The sequence below is a fragment of the Neoarius graeffei genome, chromosome 11, assembly GCF_027579695.1.
Source record: "Neoarius graeffei isolate fNeoGra1 chromosome 11, fNeoGra1.pri, whole genome shotgun sequence".
Lineage (NCBI taxonomy): Eukaryota > Metazoa > Chordata > Actinopteri > Siluriformes > Ariidae > Neoarius > Neoarius graeffei.
Window position 1 is genome coordinate 73,596,227 of NC_083579.1, and position 13,335 is coordinate 73,609,561.

General features: G+C 44.7%; 1 protein-coding gene across 1 annotated transcript in view; it reads right to left on the minus strand.

Annotated features, from left to right (window-relative positions):
- gnmt (glycine N-methyltransferase) overlaps positions 1-11,546 on the minus strand; it is a 38,660-nt gene extending 27,114 nt beyond the window's left edge. Inside the window, exon 1 of the mRNA XM_060934707.1 lies at positions 11,151-11,546. Within this exon, the coding sequence (XP_060790690.1) occupies positions 11,151-11,356 (206 nt within the window). The 5' untranslated portion in view covers positions 11,357-11,546. The remainder of the gene's footprint in view (positions 1-11,150) is intronic.
- Between the last annotated feature and the right edge of the window lie 1,789 nt (positions 11,547-13,335).

The following is a 13,335-nucleotide window of genomic DNA, read 5'->3' on the forward strand; positions in this document are numbered from 1 at the left end:
TGGTGCAAGCATCATGATATGGGAATGTTTCTCTTACTATGGTGTTGGGCCCATTTATCGCATACCAGGGATCATGGATCAGTTTGCATATATCAAAATACTTGGAGGTCATGTTGCCTTATGCTGAAGAGGAAATGCCCTTGGGTGTTTCAACAAGACAACGACCCCAAACACACCAGTAAGCGAGCAGCATCAGGGTTCAAGACCAACAAAATGAAAGTTATGGAGTGGCCAGCCCAATCCCCGGACCTTAATCCGATAGAAAACTTGTGGGGTGACATCAAAAATGCTGTTTCTGAGGCAAAACCAAGAAATGCAGAGGAATTGTGGAATGTTGTCAAATCATCCTGGGCTGGAATACCTGTTCACAGGTGCCAGAAGTTCTCAGAAACCGTGGTTATACAACTAAATATTAGTTTAGTGATTCACAGGAATACTAAATCCTTAAGATTTTTTCAGTTTATACAGTAAATATTTGGAGTTTGTAATGAAAAATGCAGACACTGCTATTTTTTTGAACAGCCCAATGTTCATTTTTCTTCATTTTCTGTAAAGTAATTAAAATATTGATACATTTTTCTTCATGTTTTGATGTAGAATATAATGTGCATTGTTTCCAATGCATGGAAATAAAAACTATAAGGATTTTGAGCTTTACTCACATTTTTAAACACACTGCTATTATTTTGAACACAACTGTATATACAATGCACACAAGACCCAGATTACAATGCACAAGGCAGGAAGTATTAATGTTAAAATAGTTAAAAGAACGGCGGCACGGTGGTGTAGTGGTTAGCGCTGTCGCCTCACAGCAAGAAGGTCCTGGGTTCGAGCCCCGGGGCCGGCAAGGGCCTTTCTGTGTGGAGTTTGCATGTTCTCCCCGTGTCCGCGTGGGTTTCCTCCGGGTGTTCCGGTTTCCCCCACAGTCCAAAGACATGCAGGTTAGGTTAACCGGTGACTCTAAATTGAGCGTAGGTGTGAATGTGAGTGTGAATGGTTGTCTGTGTCTGTGTGTCAGCCCTGTGATGACCTGGCGACTTGTCCAGGGTGTACCCTGCCTTTCGCCCGTAGTCAGCTGGGATAGGCTCCAGCTTGCCTGCGACCCTGTAGAAGGATAAAGCGGCTAGAGATAATGAGATGAGTTAAAAGAACATTCACAGTGACTACGTTTACATGCACGTCCAAATCAAGCTGCTGTTGGTAATCGAGCAAAGGGTCCCAGCAGGGGTGCCAGAGAAATCCAATCCGACATGCACAAGTGAAATCGGGCTATTGTGCAAGGTGCATTGTGCACCTGAGCCACACGTGGCGCTACATGCCCCATCGTGTTGGTACACTTCCGGTTGTCGTCATGAAGAAGAGCTATAGTGTTGCCAGATACTGCTGACGTTTTCCAGCCCAAAACATGTTCAAATCTGCTAAAATTCACTTAAAACCCCCAATCTGGCAACACTAGCAGTTCCGTGTTCAAGCTGTTAGGCTTGCTCTAACAGACTATGGCTACAAACTGTCCGGCGCAGACCACTGTTTTGTAAGACAACTTATTTTGCACAATAATATTTTTCTAAAGTCCATTTTTTGCTTACAAAAAAATTTTTTTTTTTGCTTACAATTTAACTTATGTCTTAATAAACACACAAAAAGTTCAATTGTTTTGTTTTTATTGGCATTCTTCAATGTTGGACATATATACACACACAAATACAATGACTTGTTTATGTACACAATTCACAGCTATGCAACAGCTGTACAGATGTATTTGGTGATACAGTAAGTGAGCTAAATTTTAACAGTGCAAACAATGCCACAAAAAGAAAAGATTCATGCCGTTGTCATGATTCGTTGTCATGCCGACCAAGGCTGTTGTGTTTCCCGCTTGTGGTCTCGTCACTCGTCACTTCCGGAAGTAGCTCGACAACTAGCTCGATAGGGTATACATGCACAAAGTAGCTCGGCAGAAATCGCATAAACTAGGTCGTGTAGCTCGATTCCGAGAAATCAAGTTCGGTTCAATTTCAGCCGAATTAAGGTGTATACATGGCATTTTGAACTTCGATTTCAGTCGAGCAACGGCAGAAATTCGATTCTCTCTATGTGCATGTAAACGTAGTGAGTGATTGTAGTATACTTCCAACTCTTCCTCAAGAACAGAAACCAGGCTCAGCAGGGTCCAAGATTTACTCAAGTCCACTACCATCACCCTTTTCATGGCCACATTGTACTGTAGATTTTTCCCTTTCAGACCACTTAACAAGCTGTCAATCACAACTCCATACTCCTACCCCTGCCCATCATGGACACACCCCACTACAGATAAGTCTTCAGATACATTTCTGCAGGTGAAAAATATACCCAAGTCAGTCTACATCTTGAACAAGAAAGGAGGTAAAACAGTCCCTTGTGGAGCTCCTGTGCTGTTGTCCAGCTGGTCCCACATGCACTTCCTCAAAACACACAAACTGGGCTCTGACCGTCAGGTAGTCAGTGATTCAGGAGGTTGTGGTAGCATCCACCCACATCCCCCTCAGCATTTCATCAAGCAAAGAGTTGTTTTATTTATTGGCACTAGAATGTGACCCTTATAGCACTGCCAAACTTCCAGTCCAAATGGGAGTAGGCCCTCTGCAGCAAACAGATAATGGCATCATCCACACCAACTTGGTGTCGATATACAGAATTACAGGGGTCCTGTGATGAGAAATTTTGGCCCGAGATAGGCAAAGACCAACCTCAAGTATAGAATAAACATTTTAGTCATAATGAAGTTTAAAATAAATAAGTATGCCTAGGATATACATGATAAAAGTAAATGCACCAATAAATATATAAATGAAATCACTATATTGTGAAAGAATGCAATAAACAAGATCAATGGAGAGTTACTGCTCACTTATGTATCCCCCCGCTCTCGCTTATATCAGAATTCAAGCGATTGAAGGAATAGGACACTTACTATAAAAACGCTGACTTCAAGAAATAATGAACCCTGAAACAAGTAAAGAGCAGTGTTTCTCACCAGGGATTTCAAGTAGCATCCTGGTAAACTGTCATTTTGAAATAGCATTTAGCTTCTTGAAATAGCGGCAAAATCCATGCTATACGTTTCATGAATACATTCAGTCAATAAACAAGAAGTTGATGTGTGACAGACCGGGGGGGGGGGGAGCACCACCAAATATCAAGCAGTTGTGATTTGTAATTGCTGGGGGGCAAAAAAAAAAAAAGTTACAAAAAAAATTTTGTAAATCCATCCTATAGGTTTCATAAATACATTCAGTCGGTAAACAGGAAGTTGATGCGCGACAGACCTGAAAACTGCATACACGGTACAGAACCCCGAGCTGAAGTTTAGTACCAAGTGGTTAGGATTGTGGTTGCTGAGAAAAAGGGTGTTTGACAGATGGAGATACAGACAGACTGAGGTAAACCAGTATACCCACCCCTCCTTCGGAGAGGGGGTATAATAAATACTGTACTCATTATAAAATGATCATAGTCCTTTGCACAATAACTATTACAAAATGGCCTCCCTTTTCCCCCCAAAAGAATACTTATTCATTAAGGCCTCTGCATGCTCTTGCGACAAGGCTTTCGCAGATAGCTTTTCGCAGACAGTTGTAATTTATCGTTGAGCGGGGAGTAATAGGCGTGCGCGATGTTATTCACCGGCACAACGCAAGGGGGCGCGAAGTCGCTAGGAGTAGTTGGTGGGTGTGGTTAGTGGAGTGTTTATCCTCCGGTTACTTATAATGACTAGAACTTTTTTTTTTTTTTATAATGACTAGAACTGGAGTCGTATAGATGTACGTACTTCCTCAATCAACCGCTCTTCATGCTGCTCCATCTTCGCTCGTGTTTTTAAAAATGCCGGTCGTGAAAACAAACCAAACCGGGAAAGTAGGGAAGCGGAAGTGCGTGTACAGCGGATGTAGAGTGGACCAATGAGAGCCCTCGTCTACGACGCTGTCTGCGAGGCTTCTGCGGTGGTCACAATTTTTGGGAGGTGCGCGCAGAGCGTCTGCGAAGGTGGGGGGGATACGCAGACACTGTCTGCGACGCTATGGTTGTCAGCATAAATTGGCCTTTATACCCCTTTTCCTTTCATAAGGACTTTCCTTTCCTGAAGACATGTTTATTTCCTGTTATAATCCATCAGTGAACATCACAGATTACTTGCACATTCAGACCAAAGCAACAGCACACCAAATACCAGTCATTAGTCAGTCCATGTGTTGAAATGCAGGGAATGTGTAGGTTGCATAACTACATGGCTGAAGACTATTTCTGAACTTCAGAGAAAAGCTGCCAGCTGTTTGGAAGGCATTGCTTCACCTCAGCCTCAAAGATCGTCACCACAGCAGCCTTAGGACCTTCCATAGGAACTCTAAGCAGAGAAAGTTCCAGATGAATGATCCACAATCAGCCCTAAACCAATTGCTTAATTGCCAACGTTTATATCTTAAATCATTTATCTGCTCAAGCAGTTGCCGCTGGCAGTGATATTAGAAGGGAGGTTAATATCCAGTAATCTAATGTTAAGCAATGCCTAAAGTCACAAGGTCTTTGAGGGCATAAGGTTGGGGCAAGGTGTGCATGGACATGTACCTGCATCAGTGATTAGATAGACAGATTTAAGTGTCCTGTTTGGAATGCCTGACTGTTTTATTTTCTCTGAACACCTTTTGCTCAACCTCCCTCCCCTCCACCTCACGCACTAAACTTATGGTTATCTGTCTTTGTGCAATTTGTCCTTTGACTGAATATATGCTTAACTCATCAACTTTGAGTCTCCTGCAAACTCATTTTAGGGGAGAAAAAGGTCAAGAGTTAAAATAATAATTCCTACTACAACATACGCCAGCCACCCCTGCACCAGAAGACTTCTAACAAGTCTTCGGTGCAAGGCACAATCCCATCAGCTTTTAAAACCATGTCTTTCCATTTGATTTATTTAAAAAAAAAGTGCAATTAGCTGCTCACTAACTTATTGAGCAGCTAATTGCACTTTTTTTTTTAAATAAAGATGGAACTACATGGGAGACCTTAGTTTAAGGTCTCCCATGTAGTTCCATCTTTATTTAAAAAAAAAAAGTAATTTTGGCACACATCTTTGCTAGCTGGTCATCTCACACTACCCATTCCATCCAAAACAATCAAAAAAAAAAAAGGAAATTTACACACACACACTATTTTATATAAAATTTGTGGTGGTGTAGTGGTTAGCACAGTCACCTCACAACAAGAAGGTTCTGGGTTCGAGCCTAGTGGCCGACAAGGACCTTTGTGTGGCGTTTGCATGTTCTCCCCATGTCTGCATGGGTTTCCTCTGGGTGCTCCGGTTTCCCCCACAGTCCAAAGACATGCAGGTTAGGCTAATTGGTGGTTCTAAATTGACTGTAGGTGTGAATGGTTGTTTGTCTCGGTGTGTCAGCCCTGCAATGATCTGGTGACTTGTCCAGGGTGTACCCCACCTCTCAGCTGGGATAGGCTCCAGCTTGCCTGCGACTCTGCACAGGATAAGTGGTTACGGATAATGGATGGATGAATATATTGATTTATATTAATTTAATTTTGAATAATATGGCATTCCATACTCTAGGGTCTTCATGTAAGAAGTTAGAGCTACTGGGCTGAAGTCAGTGAAATCTGAAGGGCACGGTACACCCTGGGCAGGCAACTAACCTATTGCTGGACTAACAAAGATGAACCACCACTCACATTCACACCTATGGGCAATTTAGGCCCTGTCCACACAGCAATGAATCAGGTGAATCTGATAAAATTGTTTATCGTTTCGGCCTGGCGTCCACACGGCACCGGCGTTTTGGGTGCCCCAAAACGAAATCTTTTGAGAACGGGTCCCAGAGTGGAAAAATCTGGCAACGATGCTGTTGCGAAGTCGTCTGGATGAGTAGAACGGATTTGTTTACGATGATGTCACAACCACATGACTATCAGTGCTTCACGCCGGGTAGAAGTGTAACAAACTCGATGCGAGTTGTCAACAAATCCTATAACTAGTCCAAACACTGCGGAAGCAGTAACCAAAACCGCGCACTGCCCATGCGCTTTCCAAAAACAAAACCAATCCTGCCAGCAAAAATAGGAAAAAAATAAGGAGCGATCTCACCTCTTCAGATGTTGGTTTAAGTCCGACAATACATTCCTCAAAAAGGGCGTAGAAGAACAAATTAATCCATCAACGTGTAGCATTCAATTGATTCCGGACCATTAAAGAATTCTGGAGGATATCAGAATGTTGGCGTACCGGCTTCCATCTACCCCCATTCATTCCTCTCTCCCCCCATCTACCCCCATTCATTCCTCTTTCCGTGTCTTTTGTTTTATGCTACTGATTAATAAATCAAAACTTTATGTGGCTAAAGCTACAGAAGGGGTTTATGCGCATGCGTCTACTTCTTCTATTGTTCTGGTGTCTCCAATAGGACAGTCTTACAGTGCACCTAGAGGTGTGGCATGTGTATTGCATCGTTTTCAGCAAGCGTTCCGTTGCCATATGGACCTGAAATGTAACTGATCCGTTGCCCATGTGGACGCGATATTTAAAAAAATATAATAATAATAATAATAATCTCTCGTTGCCGTTGTCGTGTGGATGTAGCCTTAGAGTAATCTGTATGTCTTTATACTGGGGGAGGGAACTGGAGCATCCAGAGAAAACCCACACAGAAATGGAGAACATGCAAACTCCACACAGAAAGGCGCCAGCTGACTGGCAGGCTCAAACCCAAAAGAGATTATGAAACAGAACAAACAAAACCTGCATCACCTGTGGCTGCCCACACTATACAGATAAGGCATGGCCAACTTTATACATTAAAAAAAAAAAACGACTGAACCTTAAATGACTCCATGTTAGAGAAGGTACACTGCCTTTGACCAGGGTCCTGTAGGTCTGGACTCCTGGACCTTTTAGTAAATTCCACATTTAAAGAGACACCTGCTTTAGCTTATTAATTAAATGATTAGATTTAATGAGTTATATTAGCGGCTCTTAAAACTTGGAGCTGGCAAATCCACAATGCTATAACATTTATCTTGCTTGAACACACCCATGTGGCCCATTAATTTGATCAGATACATTATATGGCCCTTCCTCAAACTGTAGCCACAAAGTTGAAAGTACAGAACTGTACAGGATGTCTGTATATGAAAAGCACTCCAATTTCCTCTTCACTGGAACTAAAGGGACCAAACATGCTTAGAACAAATATGTCTGGCAATGTGAGCTCCATGAAGACAAGGTTTGTCAATATTTGAGTAGCAGAACTCGAGTGGCTGCACAAAGCCCTGACCACAACCCCAGTGAACACTTCTGGGATGAGTTGGCATGCAGACTGCACCAACTAATTATCTTGTTCCAGCATAGCCACACTCCAAAGTCTAGTAAAAAGCCTTCCTGGAAGAGTGAAGGTTATTCTAAGAGCAAAGTGAGGGATATGGTTGAAGGGGGACTTAATCTGGAACAGCATGCACACGAGCGTCATAGGCAGGTATCCAAAAATGTTCAGCCGTACAGTGTACAGCTTCTTCTTTAGCATTCTGCCTGACGAAAAGGTCTGCTTTAACAGCTTCAGCAACCTAAATTTCAAAGGAAAAATTAGTCGTGGTTTCCTGTTGCCTTCTACTGGATATTAGAGGTTTTCTCCTCTCAACCAGTCACGCACATGGACAATTTAGAGTAGACAATTACCCTAACTGCATGTATTTGGACTGTGGGGGAAGCCACAGCACCTGGAAGAAACCCACTTATACCCCTTTTCCACCAAATCAGTTCCAGGGCTGGTTCGGGGCCAGTGCTGGTTCACAACTTGTTCAACTTGCGAGCCAGCTGAGAACCAGTTTGCTTTTCCATAGCTCGAGGTGCTAAGGGGAGCCACGTCATTACATCGCTGTATACGTCAGTTACGTCGCTGCGTTTGCATAAACCTTGGTGCGAACATCAAAGCAACAACACGGAGAAGAAGCAGCAACAACAAAGGATGACTTCGCGTTTGTACAGCTGCTGCTTCTCGTCACTTAAAAATGGCGACCTTTCGCAGTCTTGCTATTGTTGTTGGTCTTAACAACTCCGCCCCCCCCCCGACCTAAGCAGTTCTTTCCTCTGGCTCAGCAAAGAGTTGGCGCTAGCCTGGAACTGGTTTTTCTGGCCCCAGAGCCAGTTCTTTGTCAGTGGAAACAGAAAACCCGGTTCCAAACTAAGCACTGGCCCCGAACCAGCCCTGGAACTGCTTTGGTGGGAAAGGGGCATTAGACACTGGGGGGGGGGGGGGGGGGGGGGGGGGGGGGGGTAGTAATGCAAACTCCACACAGAAAGGCTCCAGTTAGGTACTGGGCTCGAACCTAGAACCTTCTTCCTGTAAGGCAACAGTGCCATCACTACACTACTGTGCCACCCACAGTGTATGCATCAGAAGAAGTGAAAACAAGAACATATGTAAGACAGGACCAGGTTCAGGTAAATACACATACTCGTAAAACAAGACCAGAGCAGGATTCAGGTTCTAAAGTGTAGAAAGGACATTAGATTACAGGCATTTAGCAGACGCTCTTATACAAAGGTGAGGTACAATGTACCCAGAGCAACCTAGGGAGCATTTAGGGGTTACATGCCTTGCTCAAGGGCACTTCAGCCACTCCTACTGGCCCAGGGAATTGAACCTACAACCTTTTGGTCCCAAAGCTGTTTCTCGAACCATTAGGCCATATCTTCCCTAACAGTGTAGAGTGGTTACAGATCATTACATTTAGCAAATGCTCTCATCCAGAGCGATGCACAAGTGCAAAAGTCATGTTCTAGACTTCATGATGTTGCAAGTTCATGGTCAGGTCCTACAGCAAGGCCATGAACCCTCTCTGCTCCAGGAGGTGCTTTATCATGGCTCCGATAACGATATGTTTAACATGGTTTCATCGACAACATGCAGAGCAAGCACAATATGTGGAAATCTCCCAGTGAACGTTTGGTGTGTGTTCATGAAGGCTGAGCGAGAAAACACAATGTATACGTGCTGAGGGACTGCAGGGACAGGATCAGAGGAAAGGGAGCAGTAGTGTGTGTGCGCGAGATTACCCCATGCTTCATCATATTCTCCCCCGTGTCTGCGTGGGTTTCCTCTGGATGCTCTGGTTTCCCCCCACAGTTCAAAGACATGCGATTAGGTTAATATGGGACGGACATGAGCTGAGGTGCCCTTGAGCGAGGCACCTAACTCCCAACTGCAAATGTTTGTTGTTAAAAGCGCTATAGAAATAAACTTGACTGACTTTCTAATAGGGGCGGCACAGTGGTGTAACAGTTAGCACGGCCGCCTCACAGCAAGAAGGTCCTGGGTTCACGGCAAGCAAGGGCCTTTCTGTGTGGAGTTTGCATGCTGTCCATGTGGGTTTCCTCCGGTTTCCCCCACATGCAGATTAGGTTAATTGGTGGCTCTAAATTGACCGTAGCTGTGAACGTGAGCATGAATGGTTGGTTGTCTCCATGTGCATCAGCCCTGGCGACTTGTCCAGGGTGTACCCTGCCTCTCGCCCATAGTCAGCTGGGATAGGCTCCAGCTTGAATGCGGCATCAAAGGCACACATTCTTCACCATTACATTATATATCTCTTCTTATAGAAACTGGTCAGGTTAGTTGTTCATGCAATGCAATACAATGGAGGATAAGCGGCTACAGATAATAGATGGATGGATGGACTTTCTGATAAGATCAAGTCGCCAGTTTCTATAAGAGATATAATGTAATAGTGAAGAATGTGCCTTTGATGTCACATTTCATCAATATATCTCTCCTTATAGAAACTGGTCAGGTTAGTTGTTCATGCAATACAATGCATGTAGGATAAGCGGCTACAGATAATGGATGGACTTTCTGATACGATCAAGTCGCTTATTGATGAAATCCGACATCAAAGGCACATTCTTCACCATTACATTATATCTCTTCTTATAGAAACTGGTCAGGTTAGTTGTTCATGCAATACAATGCATATAGGATAAGTGGCTACAGATAATGGATGGAAATGGATGGACGGACTTTCTGATAAGATCAAGTCCCTTATTGATGAAATCCGACATCAAAGGCACATTCTTCACTATTACATTATATTTCTTCTTATAGAAACTGGTCAGGTTAGTTGTTCATGCAATACAATGCATGTAGGATAAGTGGCTACAGATAATGGATGGACTTTCTGATACGATCAAGTCGCTTATTGATGAAATCCGACATCAAAGGCACATTCTTCACCATTACATTATATCTCTTCTTATAGAAACTGGTCAGGTTAGTTGTTCATGCAATACAATGCATGTAGGATAAGCGGCTACAGATAATGGATGGAAATGGATGGACGGACTTTCTGATAAGATCAAGTCCCTTATTGATGAAATCCGACATCAAAGGCACATTCTTCACTATTACATTATATCTCTTCTTATAGAAACTGGTCAGGTTAGTTGTTCATGCAATGGGGCGGTACGGTCACCTCACAGCAAGAAGGTTCCGGGTTTGAACCCAGCGGCCAGCAAGGGCCTTTCCGTGTGGAGCTTGCATGTTCTCCTCGTGTCCACGTGGGTTTCCTCCGGGTGCTCCAGTTTCCCCCACAATCCAAAGACATGCAGGTTAGGTTAATAAGGGCTGAGGTGCCCTTGAGCGAGGCACCTAACTCCCAACTGCTCCCTGGGTGCTGTTAGCATGGCTGCCCACTGCTCTGGGTATGTGTTCACTGCTTCAGATGGGTTAAATGCAGAGAGGAAATTTCACAAGCGTGTGATGAATAAAGTTGTGCTTTCTTTTACAATGCAGTGCAGGATAAGCAGCTACAGATAATGGATGGATGGATGGATGTTGATCTTTCTGATAAGATCAAGTTGCTTATTGATGAAATGTGACATCAAAAGGCACATTCTTCACTATTACATTATATCTCTTCTTATAGAAACTGGTCAGGTTAGTTATTCGTGCAATGCAATACAGTGCAGTCTCATGCTGTGTTATGTTTAACATGGTTACCTTGACATGCAGAGCAAGCACAATATGTGGAAATCCCCCAGTGAATGTTTGATGTGTGTGTTCATGAAGGCGGAGGATCAGAGTGTGTGTGTGTGTGTGTGTGTGTGTGTTTACCCAGTGCCACAAGCCACATCCAGCACCGTCTTACAGCCCTCCTGTTTGAGCAGAGACACCAGCCAGCTGCGGTACTCCTGCGTGCGGCTCTTGGTGTCTCCGATGTACAGCTGCCACACTCTGGCCGCTTTCCCGTCCGCGTACTGATCCGGCAGGCCCACTGCGGCCACACCGAGAGAGCGCGTACGGTAAACACTGTCCACCATCCTGCCTCCGGACTGCTGCTTTAACCCTCACTCAACTTCTGATACACTCAGGAAATCAAATCGACTCGCACAGCCTGCCTGCCTGTCTGTCTGCCTTCCCGTTCCACGAACACAGAGAGCGCATAAACAGCGGCCCTGATATTATTTATATACGGAATCAAAGAAAGAACTTTGCGCCACCAATCAGATTCCGCTGTTCCGTCATGCCTCCATTTTTATTGGTCAAAGCCGCAAGATAGCGTGGCTCCGCCTTATTTTCCATATTATATTTTTCAGCAGCTGCGCGCCACGTGAACGTATTCGACCAATCACATCACCTCACCTTGTCTCATCCTCATTTTGAGGGTAGCTTCCAGCACCAGCTTCTTCCATCCTGTCCTGAGCCCTCTGTGTACAGTCTGATAGTGTCCTGCCTGTCCAGTCCCTGACAGAGCATTTTTTAACATAGTTACTGGGAGACCAAATTTTAAACCAAGTTATGTCTTATCATTTGGTTCAATCATCTCATCTCATCATCTCTAGCCGCTTTATCCTGTTCTACAGGGTCGCAGGCAAGCTGGAGCCCATCCCAGCTGACTACGGGTGAAAGGCGGGGTACACCCTGGACAAGTCGCCAGGTCATCACAGGGCTGACACATAGACACAGACAACCATTCACACTCACATTCACACCTACGGTCAATTTAGAGTCACCAGTTAACCTAACCTGCATGTCTTTGGACTGTGGGGGAAACCGGAGCACCCGGAGGAAACCCACGCGGACACGGGGAGAACATGCAAACTCCGCACAGAAAGGCCCTTGCCGGCCACGGGGCTCGAACCAGGACCTTCTTGCTGTGAGGCGACAGCGCTAACCACTACACCACCGTGCCGCCTTGGTTCAATCAGTTGCAATTAATTAACCAAGTAGCATGTAAGTATACATTTAACAAGGAAAACGAAGATCTATGTTATAAGATATACACACAAGATCATGTTGGTTAAGAAAAACAAAACTAAAATTTGGTTACTGAGATGGCTGATGTCAGAATCCGATGTCATTACTGTGTAACTTTGAGTGTCTTTAACATAACGTTTGTGCTTGGTAATTGCTCTTGATAGCTGTGTAGTCACTGTAGTGTGTTTGTCTGTATGGTGATTGGTGAACCATTTTGCATCACAGAATATGCCGCAGCGGTGCAGCCGCACGGACTCTGGGGCCTGTGATTGTATTGCCCAGACCAGTTGGTCTCCTAGTGGAAAATCCTTAAAAAATGCTCTGGTCCCTGATGTCGTCTCCCCATCTCCTGCGTGGCCTCCGTCTGCTTCTGGTGCCACAGATCTTTCCTTGCAGGATGTGGGTTAAGATGTTCTGGGCTCTGGTGACATGTCCAAAGTACTGGAGCTTCCGTCTTTTACCATGATTAGGAGTGTTCTTTCCATCCCCATCTCTTCCAAAACTGAGATGTTGGTGCGATGTTCTGTCCAGCTGACCCTCAGTAGCTTCCTGTAGCACTTCATCTCGAAAGCTTGGATCTTCTGAGTATCCTTAGTGTGAAGTGTCCATGCTTCGCAGCCATACGTCTAAAAAGCCGTAATAAACAGCATCATTGTTAGAAAATATCTGTCATCTCATTATTTCTAGCCACTTTATCCTGTTCTACAGGGTCGCAGGCAAGCTGGAGCCTATCCCAGCTGACTACGGGCGAAAGGCGGGGTACACCCTGGACAAGTCGCCAGGTCATCACAGGGCTGACACATAGACACAGACAACCATTCACACTCACATTCACACCTACGCTCAATTTAGAGTCACCAGTTAACCTAACCTGCATGTCTTTGGACTGTGGGGGAAACCGGAGCACCCGGAGAAAACCCACACGGACACGGGGAGAACATGCAAACTCCACACAGAAAGGCCCTCGCCGGCCACGGGGCTCGAACCCGGACCTTCTTGCTGTGAGGCGACAGCGCTAACCACTACACCACCGTGCTGCCCT